Genomic DNA, 15,639 nt, shown 5'->3' with positions numbered 1-15,639 from the left:
GATAGGTAAACGGACTCTTACCCTGGTATCCAGCAAGTTAGAAGCTTTAAGTAATCTGGTATCCAGCAAGTTAGAATCTTTAAGTAATTTGAGTCAGGTGGCAAATACCCAAAGTCAAATTGTTGTCTAAATTAATTCAGAATTCAAGAAGTCAGACGCCAAAGTAATGGCAAGTGTCTCTTTATATACCTTTTGATCACCGCTCAAGTCCCACTTGTGGTTTCTGCACTACTGTGCCTCATAGGCATCCTCTAACCGCAGCAAGACAGTACATATATGGTCTTCCCCTTAAGGCGGTGCCTTTTACTCTATTAGCAGTGCTTCAAGCAGTTTCCCCCCATTCTGCATCTGCGTCAGATGGTGGAGGCCGTTCTTCCTGGTACCATGTTGTTGAGGTGGGTGGTTGACTGGCGCCCTCTCCTGGTGACTGTGACCACTCTGGTAGCTCATCAGACCTGCTCATGTCTAACTGTACTGGTGGTACATAGGGTAGTGGCAGGGGGAGGGGGGCAGGAGGGAGATCCATGTTGCGTTTCACTACAACTGTGTTACTAACCCTGCCAGGTTGGTATGGGTTGACTGATTAGTATCGTGATATTACTGTGTTACTAACCCTGCCAGGTCAGATCACAGCCAGCTGACTGTTTAATATACATGTGGATACTACTGTATGTCATTCCATTGCTGGATACCTAAATATGGATATTCTTTGAGGTTTTTACTTGAGATATCCCAACCTTATAGTTAGGTGTGATAAACAGTGATTATACAGTGGGGCAAAAAAAGTATTGTCAGCCACCAATTGTGCAAGTTCTCCCACCTAAAAAGATGAGAGAGGCCTGTAATTTTCATCATAGGTACACTTCAACTATGACAGACAAAATGAGAAAAGAAAATCCAGAAAATCACATTGTAGGATTTTTAATGAATTTATTTGCAAATTATGGTGGAAAATAAGTATTAAGTCTCTGTCTCAAATAAGTCTCAGTCTCACCTTCTATCTCTCTCCCTGCTCTCCCTCACCTTCTATCTCTCCCCCTGCTCTCCCTCACCTTCTCTCTCTCCCTCACCTTCTCTCTCTCCCTGCTCTCCCTCACCTTCTCTCTCTCCCTCACCTTCTCTCTCTCCCTCACCTTCTCTCTCTCCCTGCTCTCCCTCACCTTCTCTCTCTCCCTCACCTTCTCGCTCCCTGCTCTCCCTAACCTTCTCTCTCTCCCTCACCTTCTCTCTCTCCCTGCTCTCCCTAACCTTCTCTCTCTCCATCACTTTCTCTCTCTCCCTGCTCTCCCTCACCTTCTCTCTCTCCCTCACCTTCTCTCTCTCCCTGCTCTCCCTCACCTTCTCTCTCTCCCTCACCGTCTCTCTCTCCCTGCTCTCCCTCACCTTCTCTCTCTCCCTCACCTTCTCTCTCTCCCTGCTCTCCCTCACCTTCTCTCTCTCCCTCACCTTCTCTCTCTCCCCCTGCTCTCCCTCTCATCTTCTCCCTCTTCTCCCCATCCTCCCCCTCTCCAGCAATGTTCTCCAGGGTACTACAGAGACACTAAAGGTCTGTTCCTGGGGAAGTGTGTTCCCTGCAACTGTAATGGTCACTCTGACCAGTGTCTGGACGGGTCTGGAGTCTGTGAAGTGAGTGCTGCTTTTTTATACCAATCACAAAGATTGTTTACATCAATCGCAAACAAAAATGCTAAATGTAATTCATAGGTTACTCCTGGATGGATCAGGAAGTTGTATCACAATGGAAGTTGCAGACTCTCATCTCTTTGCAATGAACTATTAATGACATTAATATTTAGGCTTTCCTAGCTGTGCCACCAGAGACTCTGGGTTCGAGCCCAGGCTCTGTCGTAGCCGGCCGCGACTGGGAGGTCCATGGGGCGACGCACAATTGGCCTAGTGTCGTCCGGGTTAGGGAGGGTTTGGCCGGTAGGGATATCCTTGTCTCATCGCGCACCAGCGATTCCTGTGGCGGGCCGGGCGCAGTGCGCGCTAACCAAGGTTGCCAAGGGTTGAATGCGCGCTGTGTTAAGAAGCAGTGCGGCTTGGTTGGGTTGTGTTTCGGAGTACGCATGGCTCTCGACCTTCGTCTCTTTCCCGAGCCCGTACGGGAGTTGTAGCGATGAGACAAGATAGTAACTACAACTAATTAGATACTACGAAATTGGGGAGAAAGGGGTTAAAATATTTTGGCTTTCCAGCTGAATTATAGTCAGTACTAAACACCACTATAACTGTAGTCAGTACTATAACACCACTATAACTGTAGTCAGTACTATAACACCACTATAACTATAGTCAGTACTATAACACCACTATAACTGTAGTCAGTACAATAACTATAGTCAGTATTATAACTGTAGTCAGTACTATAACACCACTATAACTATAGTCAGTACTATAACTGTAGTCAGTACTATAACACCACTATAACTACAGTCAGTACTATAACTATAGTCAGTACTATAACACCACTAAAACTGTAGTCAGTACTATAACTGTAGTCAGTACTATAACACCACTATAACTATAGTCAGTACTATAACTGTAGTCAGTACTATAACTGTAGTCAGTACTATAACACCACTATAACTATAGTCAGTACTATAACTATAGTCAGTACTATAACTATAGTCAGTATTATAACTGTAGTCAGTACTATAACTATAGTGAGTACTATAACTGTAGTCAGTACTATAACACCACTATAACTATAGTCAGTACTATAACACCACTATAACTAGAGTCAGTACTATAACTATAGTCAGTACTATAACTATAGTCAGTACTATAACACCACTATAACTGTAGTCAGTACTATAACTGTAGTCAGTACTATAACACCACTATAACTCTAGTCAGTACTATAACTGTAGTCAGTACTATAACTGTAGTCAGTACTATAACTGTAGTCAGTACTATATTTGTAGTCAGTACTATATTTGTAGTCAGTACTATATCTGTAGTCAGTACTATAACTGTAGTCAGTACTATATTTGTAGTCAGTACTATAACTGTAGTCAGTACTATAACTATAGTCAGTACTATAACTGTAGTCAGTACTATATTTGTAGTCAGTACTATATCTGTAGTCAGTACTATAACTGTAGTCAGTACTATATTTGTAGTCAGTACTATAACTGTAGTCAGTACTATAACTATAGTCAGTACTATAACACCACTATAACTATAGTCAGTACTATAACTATAGTCAGTACTATAACTGTAGTCAGTACTATAACTATAGTCAGTACTATAACTGTAGTCAGTACTATAACTGTAGTCAGTACTATAACTGTAGTCAGTATTATAACACCACTATAACTATAGTCAGTACTATAACACCACTATAACTATAGTCAGTACTATAACTATAGTCAGTACTATAACTATAGTCAGTACTATAACTGTAGTCAGTACTATAACTATAGTCAGTACTATAACTGTAGTCAGTACTATAACTGTAGTCAGTATTATAACACCACTATAACTATAGTCAGTACTATAACACCACTATAACTATAGTCAGTACTATAACACCACTATAACTATAGTCAGTACTATAACTATAGTCAGTACTATAACTGTAGTCAGTACTATAACACCACTATAACTGTAGTCAGTACTATATTTGTAGTCAGTACTATAACTGTAGTCAGTACTATAACTGTAGTCAGTACTATAACTATAGTCAGTACTATAACACCACTATAACTGTAGTCAGTACTATATTTGTAGTCAGTACTATAACTGTAGTCAGTACTATATCTGTAGTCAGTACTATAACTGTAGTCAGTACTATAACTGTAGTCAGTACTATAACACCACTATAATTGTAGTCAGTACTATATCTGTAGTCAGTACTATAACTGTAGTCAGTACTATATCTGTAGTCAGTACTATAGCTGTAGTCAGTACTATAACTGTAGTCAGTACTATAACTATAGTCAGTACTATAACACCACTATAACTGTAGTCAGTACTATAACTATAGTCCATACTATAACACCACTATAACCTCTCGGAACATCATCATGGCTGACAGACTGTTTTTACTACTGCCTCTGGGAATTGAAATTGAGATGTTCTCCAAGTTTATGACTCAAAAGTTAATTTATATAAATTACCAAAATAATCGTTGTGTTTTAATGTCTGTGTTCTGTTGGGTGTATCATGTATATGATGTTTCTCTCAGAACTGTCAACACAACAGGGCTGGAGACCACTGTGAGAAATGTCAAGGTGGTTTCCATGGTAACAACTCTCGAGATGGACAATCCCTCTCCTGTGACACCTGCCCCTGTCCTCTGCAGGTGTCCTCCAACAAGTCAGTAACCTCTCCTCTTCTCTTCTCTTCTCTTCTCTTCTCTTCTCTTCTCTTCTCCTTCTCTTTTCTACCCCTGACCTTCTGCAGGTGGCCTTCAACAAATGAGTAGCCTCTCCTCTCCTAGATCCTCTCCCCTCCTCTCCTCTCCTAGATCCTCTCCTCTCCTCTCCTCTCCTAGATCCTCTCCTCTCCTAGATCCTCTCCTCTCCCCTCCTCTCCTAGATCCTCTCCTCTCCTCTCCTCTCCTAGATCCTCTCCTCTCCTAGATCCTCTCCTCTCCCCTCCTCTCCTAGATCCTCTCCTCTCCTCTCCTCCTAGATCCTCTCCTCTCCTAGATCCTCTCCTCTCCTAGATCCTCTCCTCTCCTAGATCCTCTCCTCTCCTCTCCTAGATCCTCTCTTTGCTCAGCTGTTACGTATTGTAGAGAAACTATAGATTGGTTTTGTGTCTCTGACTAAACTGGCTGCTACCTCTTCTCTTCTGTGTAGTTTTGCAGTGGGCTGTGTGGAGAAACTCAACAGGATGCAGTGTCTGTGTATGCCTGGCTACGCTGGACCCCAGTGTCAAAGGTCAGTAGTCCATTCAATGATGAAATCAGGTTTACTATATAACAATCTTGCCATGTTGACCTAACAGTGAAGAGAGCAGTTTTTATGAAAAATGTCTCATACTTCATTTGTTTGATGACCTTAACAAACACACCTGTGTCCAATCCACGCGCTGACTCCTCCTCATTCTGTCTCTACCCTCCTTCAGGTGTGCTCCCGGTTTCTACGGCAACCCCATGGTTATTGGCAGCGCGTGCCAGCCCTGCCATTGCAATGACAACACGGACCCCAACATGCTGTTCAGCGACTGTGACGGGCTGACGGGCGAGTGTCACAGCTGCATGCACAACACCGCCGGGACGCACTGTGAGATCTGCGGCCCTGGTTTCTACGGTGACGCAGTCACTGCCAGGAACTGCACCAGTAAGACCAACCGGCCCCGGTCGGACAATACACACACACACACACACACACACACATACACACACAGACGCATGTACACACACACACACACACACACACACAGACGCATGTACACACACACACATACATACACACACACAAACGCCTGTACGCACACACACAGACGCATGTACACACACACACACACACACACACACACACACACACACAGGTGTGTTGCACGTGTTTATGCACGTGAAAACACACATACACACGCAAACACACATACACACAAATCCACTCACACACACACACATCCATACCCTCTCTAGCCTAATCCCAGTTTCCTTACCCTCTCTAGCCTAATCCCAGTTTCCTTACCCTCTCTAGCCTAATCACAGTTTACATACCCTCTCTAGCCTAATCCCAGTTTACATACCCTCTCTAGCCTAATCCCAGTTTACATACCCTCTCTAGCCTAATCCCAGTTTACATACCCTCTCTAGCCTAATCCCAGTTTACATACCCTCTCTAGCCTAATCCCAGTTTACATACCCTCTCTAGCCTATTCACAGTTTACATAGCCTCTCTAGCCTATTCCCAGTTTACATAGCCTCTCTAGCCTAATCCCAGTTTCCTTACCCTCTCTAGCCTAATCCCAGTTTACATACCCTCTCTAGCCTAATCCCAGTTTACATACCCTCTCTAGCCTAATCCCAGTTTACATACCCTCTCTAGCCTAATCCCAGTTTACATACCCTCTCTAGCCTATTCCCAGTTTACATAGCCTCTCTAGCCTATTCCCAGTTTACATAGCCTCTCTAGCCTATTCCCAGTTTACATAGCCTCTCTAGCCTAATCCCAGTTTTACATACCCTCTCTAGCCTAATCCCAGTTTTACATACCCTCTCTAGCCTAATCCCAGTTTACATACACTCTCTAGCCTAATCCCAGTTTACATACCCTCTCTAGCCTAATCCCAGTTTACATACCCTCTCTAGCCTAATCCCAGTTTACATACCCTCTCTAGCCTAATCCCAGTTTACATACCCTCTCTAGCCTAATCCCAGTTTACATACCCTCTCTAGCCTATTCCCAGTTTACATAGCCTCTCTAGCCTATTCCCAGTTTACATAGCCTCTCTAGCCTATTCCCAGTTTACATAGCCTCTCTAGCCTAATCCCAGTTTTACATACCCTCTCTAGCCTAATCCCAGTTTTACATACCCTCTCTAGCCTAATCCCAGTTTACATACACTCTCTAGCCTAATCCCAGTTTACATACACTCTCTAGCCTAATCCCAGTTTACATACCCTCTCTAGCCTAATTCCAGTTTACATAGCCTCTCTAGCCTAATTCCAGTTTACATAGCCTCTCTAGCCTAATCCCAGTTTACAGCCTCTCTAGCCTAATCCCAGTTTACATACCCTCTCTAGCCTAATCCCGGTTTACAGCCTCTCTAGTCTAATCCCAGTTTACAGCCTATCTAGCCTAATCCCAGTTTACATACCCTCTCTAGCCTAATCCCAGTTTACATACCCTCTCTAGCCTAATCCCGGTTTACAGCCTCTCTAGTCTAATCCCAGTTTACAGCCTCTCTAGCCTAATCCCAGTTTACATACCCTCTCTAGCCTAATTCCAGTTTACATACCCTCTCTAGCCTAATCCCAGTTTACATACCCTCTCTAGCCTAATCCCAGTTTACACCCTCTCTAGCCTAATCCCAGTTTACATACCCTCTCTAGCCTAATCCCAGTTTACACCCTCTCTAGCCTAATCCCAGTTTACATACCCTCTCTAGCCTAATCCCGGTTTACAGCCTCTCTAGTCTAATCCCAGTTTACAGCCTCTCTAGCCTAATCCCAGTTTACATACCCTCTCTAGCCTAATTCCAGTTTACATACCCTCTCTAGCCTAATCCCAGTTTACATACCCTCTCTAGCCTAATCCCAGTTTACACCCTCTCTAGCCTAATCCCAGTTTACATACCCTCTCTAGCCTAATCCCAGTTTACACCCTCTCTAGCCTAATCCCAGTTTACATACCCTCTCTAGCCTAATCCCAGTTTACATACCCTCTCTAGCCTAATCCCAGTTTACATACCCTCTCTAGCCTAATCCCGGTTTACATAGCCTCTCTAGCCTAATTCCAGTTTACATACCCTCTCTAGCCTAATCCCAGTTTACATACCCTCTCTAGCCTAATCCCAGTTTACATAGCCTCTCTAGCCTAATCCCAGTTTACACCCTCTCTAGCCTAATCCCAGTTTACATACCCTCTCTAGCCTAATCCCAGTTTACTTACCCTCTCTAGCCTAATCCCAGTTTACACCCTCTCTAGCCTAATCCCAGTTTACATACCCTCTCTAGCCTAATCCCAGTTTACACACCCTCTCTAGCCTAATCCCAGTTTACACCCTCTCTAGCCTAATCCCAGTTTACATACCCTCTCTAGCCTAATCCCAGTTTACATACCCTCTCTAGCCTAATCCCAGTTTACATACCCTCTCTAGCCTAATCCCAGTTTACATACACTCTCTAGCCTAATCCCAGTTTACATAGCCTCTCTAGCCTAATCCCAGTTTACATAGCCTCTCTAGCCTAATCCCAGTTTACATACCCTCTCTAGCCTAATCCCAGTTTACATACCCTCTCTAGCCTAATCCCAGTTTACATACCTTCTCTATCTTAATCCCAGTTTACAGCCTCTCTAGCCTAATCCCAGTTTACAGCCTCTCTAGCCTAATCCCAGTTTACATACCCTCTCTAGCCTAATCCCAGTTTACATACCCTCTCTAGCCTAATCCCAGTTTACATACCCTCTCTAGCCTAATCCCGGTTTACATAGCCTCTCTAGCCTAATTCCAGTTTACATACCCTCTCTAGCCTAATCCCAGTTTACAGCCTCTCTAGCCTAATCCCAGTTTACATACCCTCTCTAGCCTAATCCCAGTTTACATACCCTCTCTAGCCTATTCCCAGTTTACATAGCCTCTCTAGCCTATTCCCAGTTTACATAGCCTCTCTAGCCTATTCCCAGTTTACATAGCCTCTCTAGCCTAATCCCAGTTTTACATACCCTCTCTAGCCTAATCCCAGTTTTACATACCCTCTCTAGCCTAATCCCAGTTTACATACACTCTCTAGCCTAATCCCAGTTTACATACCCTCTCTAGCCTAATCCCAGTTTACATACCCTCTCTAGCCTAATCCCAGTTTACATACCCTCTCTAGCCTAATCCCAGTTTACATACCCTCTCTAGCCTAATCCCAGTTTACATACCCTCTCTAGCCTATTCCCAGTTTACATAGCCTCTCTAGCCTATTCCCAGTTTACATAGCCTCTCTAGCCTATTCCCAGTTTACATAGCCTCTCTAGCCTAATCCCAGTTTTACATACCCTCTCTAGCCTAATCCCAGTTTTACATACCCTCTCTAGCCTAATCCCAGTTTACATACACTCTCTAGCCTAATCCCAGTTTACATACACTCTCTAGCCTAATCCCAGTTTACATACCCTCTCTAGCCTAATTCCAGTTTACATAGCCTCTCTAGCCTAATTCCAGTTTACATAGCCTCTCTAGCCTAATCCCAGTTTACAGCCTCTCTAGCCTAATCCCAGTTTACATACCCTCTCTAGCCTAATCCCGGTTTACAGCCTCTCTAGTCTAATCCCAGTTTACAGCCTATCTAGCCTAATCCCAGTTTACATACCCTCTCTAGCCTAATCCCAGTTTACATACCCTCTCTAGCCTAATCCCGGTTTACAGCCTCTCTAGTCTAATCCCAGTTTACAGCCTCTCTAGCCTAATCCCAGTTTACATACCCTCTCTAGCCTAATTCCAGTTTACATACCCTCTCTAGCCTAATCCCAGTTTACATACCCTCTCTAGCCTAATCCCAGTTTACACCCTCTCTAGCCTAATCCCAGTTTACATACCCTCTCTAGCCTAATCCCAGTTTACACCCTCTCTAGCCTAATCCCAGTTTACATACCCTCTCTAGCCTAATCCCGGTTTACAGCCTCTCTAGTCTAATCCCAGTTTACAGCCTCTCTAGCCTAATCCCAGTTTACATACCCTCTCTAGCCTAATTCCAGTTTACATACCCTCTCTAGCCTAATCCCAGTTTACATACCCTCTCTAGCCTAATCCCAGTTTACACCCTCTCTAGCCTAATCCCAGTTTACATACCCTCTCTAGCCTAATCCCAGTTTACACCCTCTCTAGCCTAATCCCAGTTTACATACCCTCTCTAGCCTAATCCCAGTTTACATACCCTCTCTAGCCTAATCCCAGTTTACATACCCTCTCTAGCCTAATCCCGGTTTACATAGCCTCTCTAGCCTAATTCCAGTTTACATACCCTCTCTAGCCTAATCCCAGTTTACATACCCTCTCTAGCCTAATCCCAGTTTACATAGCCTCTCTAGCCTAATCCCAGTTTACACCCTCTCTAGCCTAATCCCAGTTTACATACCCTCTCTAGCCTAATCCCAGTTTACTTACCCTCTCTAGCCTAATCCCAGTTTACACCCTCTCTAGCCTAATCCCAGTTTACATACCCTCTCTAGCCTAATCCCAGTTTACACACCCTCTCTAGCCTAATCCCAGTTTACACCCTCTCTAGCCTAATCCCAGTTTACATACCCTCTCTAGCCTAATCCCAGTTTACATACCCTCTCTAGCCTAATCCCAGTTTACATACCCTCTCTAGCCTAATCCCAGTTTACATACACTCTCTAGCCTAATCCCAGTTTACATAGCCTCTCTAGCCTAATCCCAGTTTACATAGCCTCTCTAGCCTAATCCCAGTTTACATACCCTCTCTAGCCTAATCCCAGTTTACATACCCTCTCTAGCCTAATCCCAGTTTACATACCTTCTCTATCTTAATCCCAGTTTACAGCCTCTCTAGCCTAATCCCAGTTTACAGCCTCTCTAGCCTAATCCCAGTTTACATACCCTCTCTAGCCTAATCCCAGTTTACATACCCTCTCTAGCCTAATCCCAGTTTACATACCCTCTCTAGCCTAATCCCGGTTTACATAGCCTCTCTAGCCTAATTCCAGTTTACATACCCTCTCTAGCCTAATCCCAGTTTACATACCCTCTCTAGCCTAATCCCAGTTTACATAGCCTCTCTAGCCTAATCCCAGTTTACACCCTCTCTAGCCTAATCCCAGTTTACATACCCTCTCTAGCCTAATCCCAGTTTACATACCCTCTCTAGCCTAATCCCAGTTTACACCCTCTCTAGCCTAATCCCAGTTTACATACCCTCTCTAGCCTAATCCCAGTTTACACACCCTCTCTAGCCTAATCCCAGTTTACACCCTCTCTAGCCTAATCCCAGTTTACATACCCTCTCTAGCCTAATCCCAGTTTACATACCCTCTCTAGCCTAATCCCAGTTTACATACCCTCTCTAGCCTAATCCCAGTTTACATACACTCTCTAGCCTAATCCCAGTTTACATAGCCTCTCTAGCCTAATCCCAGTTTACATAGCCTCTCTAGCCTAATCCCAGTTTACATACCCTCTCTAGCCTAATCCCAGTTTACATACCCTCTCTAGCCTAATCCCAGTTTACATACCTTCTCTATCTTAATCCCAGTTTACAGCCTCTCTAGCCTAATCCCAGTTTACAGCCTCTCTAGCCTAATCCCAGTTTACATACCCTCTCTAGCCTAATCCCAGTTTACATACCCTCTCTAGCCTAATCCCAGTTTACATCCTCTCTCTTCCAGTAAATGTATTTCTCTCCAGGAAGTCTAAAAAAAACGAGTTCTGTTTTCACCACAAGGTCTTAATCTCGTTAATAACATGTTGTGTGCGAAGGGTTAACAAATCACTTCCTCTGTGTGAGACGGTTTCCAGTCAGTCGTCCCTGCAATTATCTCCCCATCTCTCTCTTATTTACCCAGGATGCAACTGCTCTCCCTGTGGCACAGCTTCATGTGACCGTCACACAGGACAATGTCAATGTAAACAAGGTGTGACCGGACCACACTGTGACCGCTGCCAGGTACGTACTGAACTCAGTTATCGTCAGAAACTGTGACCCCTACCAGGTACATACTGAACTCAGTTATCGTCAGAAACTGTGACCCCCTACCAGGTACGTACTGAACTCAGTTATCGTCAGAAACTGTGACCCCTACCAGGTACGTACTGAACTCAGTTATCGTCAGAAACTGTGACCCCTACCAGGTACGTACTGAACTCAGTTATCGTCAGAAACTGTGACCCCTACCAGGTACGTACTGAACTCAGTTATCGTCAGAAACTGTGACCCCTACCAGGTACTTGCTGAACTCAGTTATCGTCAGAAACTGTGACCCCTACCAGGTACGTACTGAACTCAGTTATCGTCAGAAACTGTGACCCCTACCAGGTACGTACTGAACTCAGTTATCGTCAGAAACTGTGACCCCTACCAGGTACGTACTGAACTCAGTTATCGTCAGAAACTGTGACCCCCTACCAGGTACGTACTGAACTCAGTTATCGTCAGAAACTGTGACCCCTACCAGGTACGTACTGAACTCAGTTATCGTCAGAAACTGCGACCCCTGCCAGGTACGTACTGAACTCAGTTATCGTCAGAAACTGTGACCCCTACCAGGTACGTACTGAACTCAGTTATCGTCAGAAACTGTGACCCCTACCAGGTACATACTGAACTCAGTTATCGTCAGAAACTGTGACCCCCTACCAGGTACGTACTGAACTTCATGTCTATCTAACCTCACACTACTGACTTGGTCCAAACACCGTCAATATTGAAAGCCCTTTTAGATTAGACTACTTATATCATTGCACTCAGCTGACTGTCGTTCACAGTAACTGACTGTCATTCAGTCAATCAAGTCATTCACCAGTATCTGACTGTCATTCAGTCAGTCAAGTCATTCACCAGTATCTGACTGTTGTTCAGTCAAGGTCTTGGCCTGCTGTCTGACTGTTGTTCAGTCAAGGTCTTGGCCTGCTGTCTATGTTTTCTCCTCATTGGGCTCCCGAATGGCGCAGTGGTCTAAGGCACTGCGTCACAGTACTAGGGGCATCACTACAGACCCTGGTTCGATTTCAAGTTGTATCACAACTGGCCGTGATTGGTAGTCCCATAGGGCGCCGCACAATTGGCCCAGTGTTGTTAGGTTTTGGCCCAGTGTTAGGTGTTGGCCCAGTGTTGTTAGGTTTTGGCCCAGTGTTAGGTGTTGGCCCAGTGTTGTTAGGTTTTGGCCGGGGTAGGCTGCCATTGTAAATAAGAATTTGTTTTTCACTGACTGGCCTGTTTAAATAAAAAACAATTGTATGTCTGTGTTTTTCCACAGGACGGTGCGTTTGGCTATGAGTCGTGCTCCGGGTGTCGTCGCTGTGACTGTGACGCCGCGGCCGCCCTGGTCCAACCGTGTGACCCCAGGACCGGGTCGTGTGCCTGCCAACCAGGGATCAGTGGCCCTAACTGTCGCCAGTGTGCCCCTGGGTACTGGGACTACCGCCCTGAGGGATGCAGGAGTGAGTTGAAACCACAGAGAAAAGATGGTGATAATGCCAACAGACGGGATCTCTGGCTGACTAGCAGGGGCCAGAGACGCCATTATTAGTCTCAATAGTTTGTTTTCTTCTCACCTTCAATGGATTGTTGATGGCTAACTAAATTTGTATGTTTTTTTTTTCCTCCGATATTTACAAAGTTTTAAAAAGAAAGCTAAAAAAGTAGTTGCTTCTCTTGCTGTTCCCCGTGGTCCTCTAACGATAGTTATAAAGATGTCTGTTCTCTTCCCTGTGTGTTCAGAGTGTCAGTGTCAGCACGGTCGCTGTGACCCTCGGACAGGGGAGTGTCGCTGTGGAGACGGCTTGACAGGCAGACAGTGTGACAGCTGTTCCCATAGATACAATGTTCCTGTACAGCACGGACGTGACATGACCTGTGAACGTGAGTGGTGACCTAGCCAGCGGGGGGGGGAGGGCTAAGGAGAGGCTGAAATGAGCTGTTAGTATCGATGGAACATCCTGACGCTCTGACAAATATCAGCTCATAGCTTCCTGAAGACGTTAAGGGAGGACATTTTGACGTTTCAGCTGCGACCTGCAAACACGGTGTTGTGGTGGACGTGATGTGTGTGCGTGTGTGCGTGTGTGTCTGTGTGTGTCTGTGTGTGTGTGTGTTTGATGAAGGTGACTAAGTGTGTATGTGTGTGTGCGTGTGTGTGTGTGTTTGATAAAGGTGACTGTGTGTGCGTGCGTGCTTGCGTGCGTGCGTGCGTGTGTGCGTGTGAGTGCGTGCGTGTGTGTGTGTGTGCGTGCGATCTAGGAGATAATGTGTGTCTTGTCTGTGTCCTTACAGCATGTGACAGCTGTGTTGTAGTCCTGTTGAAGGATCTAGACGGTATGACTGACAACTTTGGCTCAGTGGCTCATCACCTGATCAACCTGAGCGTCTCCTCTATCCCCTGGGCTCAGCTACACAACCTCAGCAGATCCGTGAACGATATCGCTGTGAGTACATAAACACTCTTCACAGAGCAACACCCCTATTTCTACTTCTTCTAACACCTTTTTGGCATTGTACTCACCGAAAGTACCTCTGTTACCCAGAATGCCATAGAGAACTACAGCGATACTCTGGATGAGAGCAGTAATAGACTGGACATGTTGGAGGGAGAGTTCATCAACATCAATTCAGACATCAATGACCTGGAGGGGAAGGTGATGACCATTTATCGCAGTAACTTTATTCTCTGTTTACTCTCTCTCTCTCTCTCTCTCAATTCTCTCTCTCTCTCTCTCATTCTCTCTCTCGTTCTCTCTCTCTCGTTCTCTCTCGCTCTCGTTCTCTCTCTTGTTCTCCCGTTCTCTCTCTCTCTCCCTCTCTCGTTCTCGCTCTCTCGCTCTCTCTCTGTCTCTCTCTCTGTCTCTCTCTCGCTCTGTCTCTCTTTCTCTCTCGTTCTCTCTCTCTTTGTCTCTGTCTCTCTCTCTGTCTCTCTCGCTCTCTCGTTCTCTCTCTCGTTCTCTCTCTCTCTCGTTCTCTCTCTCTCTCTACCCGTCTCTCTCTTTTAAAACATATGCATTAATTTTATTTTCTATAACGTATTAATTCCTTATTTGTTACAGTCAACTACTCCAAAACTAGTGTTCAGTAATTCACACAGTAGTGTATCCAACCAGTATAAGTTAGGCACTAAGGTTGACTGTAACACCCAACAGTATGTTGAGTTGATGTAATGTCGTCCTCCGGCCAGGTGGTGGCGACAGCAGACAAAGCAAACACTCTGGAGGACAGCGGCACTGACACGCATCAGAGAGCCCGGGACCTGCTCTCACACATCAAGAGCATCATGGGCAAGGTGAAAGGTAGGTGTACAAGGAGCTCACCAGCTAGTCGTCCTAATACCCAAGCCCACCTAAGTGAAAAACCTGTCCTTGTGTCCTTGAGCAAAGGGCACTTAACCCTGTTTGATCTGGATGAGAGCGATTGGTCAGTGTCAAATGTGTTTGTTTTGTATTACATAAACGCTTTACAATTCCCAAAAAGTGACGTTAGATGATTGAAGATGATGTCATAGAACAAACCATATAAGATCTCCTAAGATCTCCTAAAATCACCAAAGATCACCAAAGATCTAAGATCTTCTAAGATCACCTAAGATCTCCTAAGATCTTCTAAGATCACCTAAGACCACCTAAAATCACCTAAGATCTCCTAAAATCACCTAAGATCACCAAAGACCACCTAAGATCACCAAAGATCACCTAAAATGACCTAAGGTCACCAAAGACCATATTTTTGTATTTTTGTAGTTGAATGAGGAGGTAAAGGCATTCATGTGTTTTCCATCCCGAACAGTTTGTGGCATAAATTTTAGGACAACATTTTCGTGATGTTTTTTTGTTCATTCTGCAAACTTTTTTTTTCCCGGCTGTTCGTGGAAACAATATTTTTTTCCCGCGTCAAACCGAAGTCGATAGCCCAAATCTACGCCCCTTCGTTAGTGATTGGTCAACAGGAGGGATTCTACAATGACGTGTTTGTTGTCATTTCAATGAGACTTAAAAAAAAAAAAAATACTGCACCAAACATAGTTAAATGTATAATTGCGCGACTAAAATGAGTTATTTTTTTATTAATTCTGACTATTTTGAGGAAGTGGATACTGGCTACGGCGTCTCAAGATGGACAAACAGTACTATTGCCGCTTTTTTTCCCCTATTTGCTCAAGCAAAGGTATAAGGGAGTACGAGAGCACACTCGTTCAGTTTGCCTAGCCGAGTTCGGTTTAGCGCCAGACAATCCAAAACATTTACACCCCTGTTGTTACTGCTGAAGAGAAACGGGTCCCAGCATTCTGGTCTGAATTGTAT

General features: G+C 44.6%; 1 protein-coding gene across 2 annotated transcripts in view; it reads left to right on the top strand.

Moving 5' to 3' along the window:
• LOC110516471 (laminin subunit alpha-5) overlaps window positions 1-15,639 on the top strand; it is a 254,283-nt gene that overhangs the window by 171,709 nt on the left and 66,935 nt on the right. For both annotated transcript variants that reach the window (XM_090185535.1, XM_090185536.1), the window contains exons 41-50: window positions 1,513-1,626; window positions 4,193-4,323; window positions 4,812-4,892; window positions 5,080-5,294; window positions 11,199-11,299; window positions 12,609-12,792; window positions 13,073-13,213; window positions 13,625-13,776; window positions 13,876-13,986; window positions 14,520-14,631. In XM_090185535.1, coding sequence (XP_090041661.1) covers window positions 1,513-1,626; window positions 4,193-4,323; window positions 4,812-4,892; window positions 5,080-5,294; window positions 11,199-11,299; window positions 12,609-12,792; window positions 13,073-13,213; window positions 13,625-13,776; window positions 13,876-13,986; window positions 14,520-14,631 — 1,342 coding nt within the window. The remainder of the gene's footprint in view (window positions 1-1,512; window positions 1,627-4,192; window positions 4,324-4,811; window positions 4,893-5,079; window positions 5,295-11,198; window positions 11,300-12,608; window positions 12,793-13,072; window positions 13,214-13,624; window positions 13,777-13,875; window positions 13,987-14,519; window positions 14,632-15,639) is intronic.

This window comes from Oncorhynchus mykiss, chromosome 9 (assembly GCF_057628025.1).
Source record: "Oncorhynchus mykiss isolate SJ-2025 chromosome 9, ASM5762802v1, whole genome shotgun sequence".
NCBI classification, from domain to species: Eukaryota; Metazoa; Chordata; class Actinopteri; order Salmoniformes; family Salmonidae; genus Oncorhynchus; species Oncorhynchus mykiss.
Note: the sequence above shows the minus strand (reverse complement) of the source record. Positions and strands in the feature narration are given on the sequence as shown.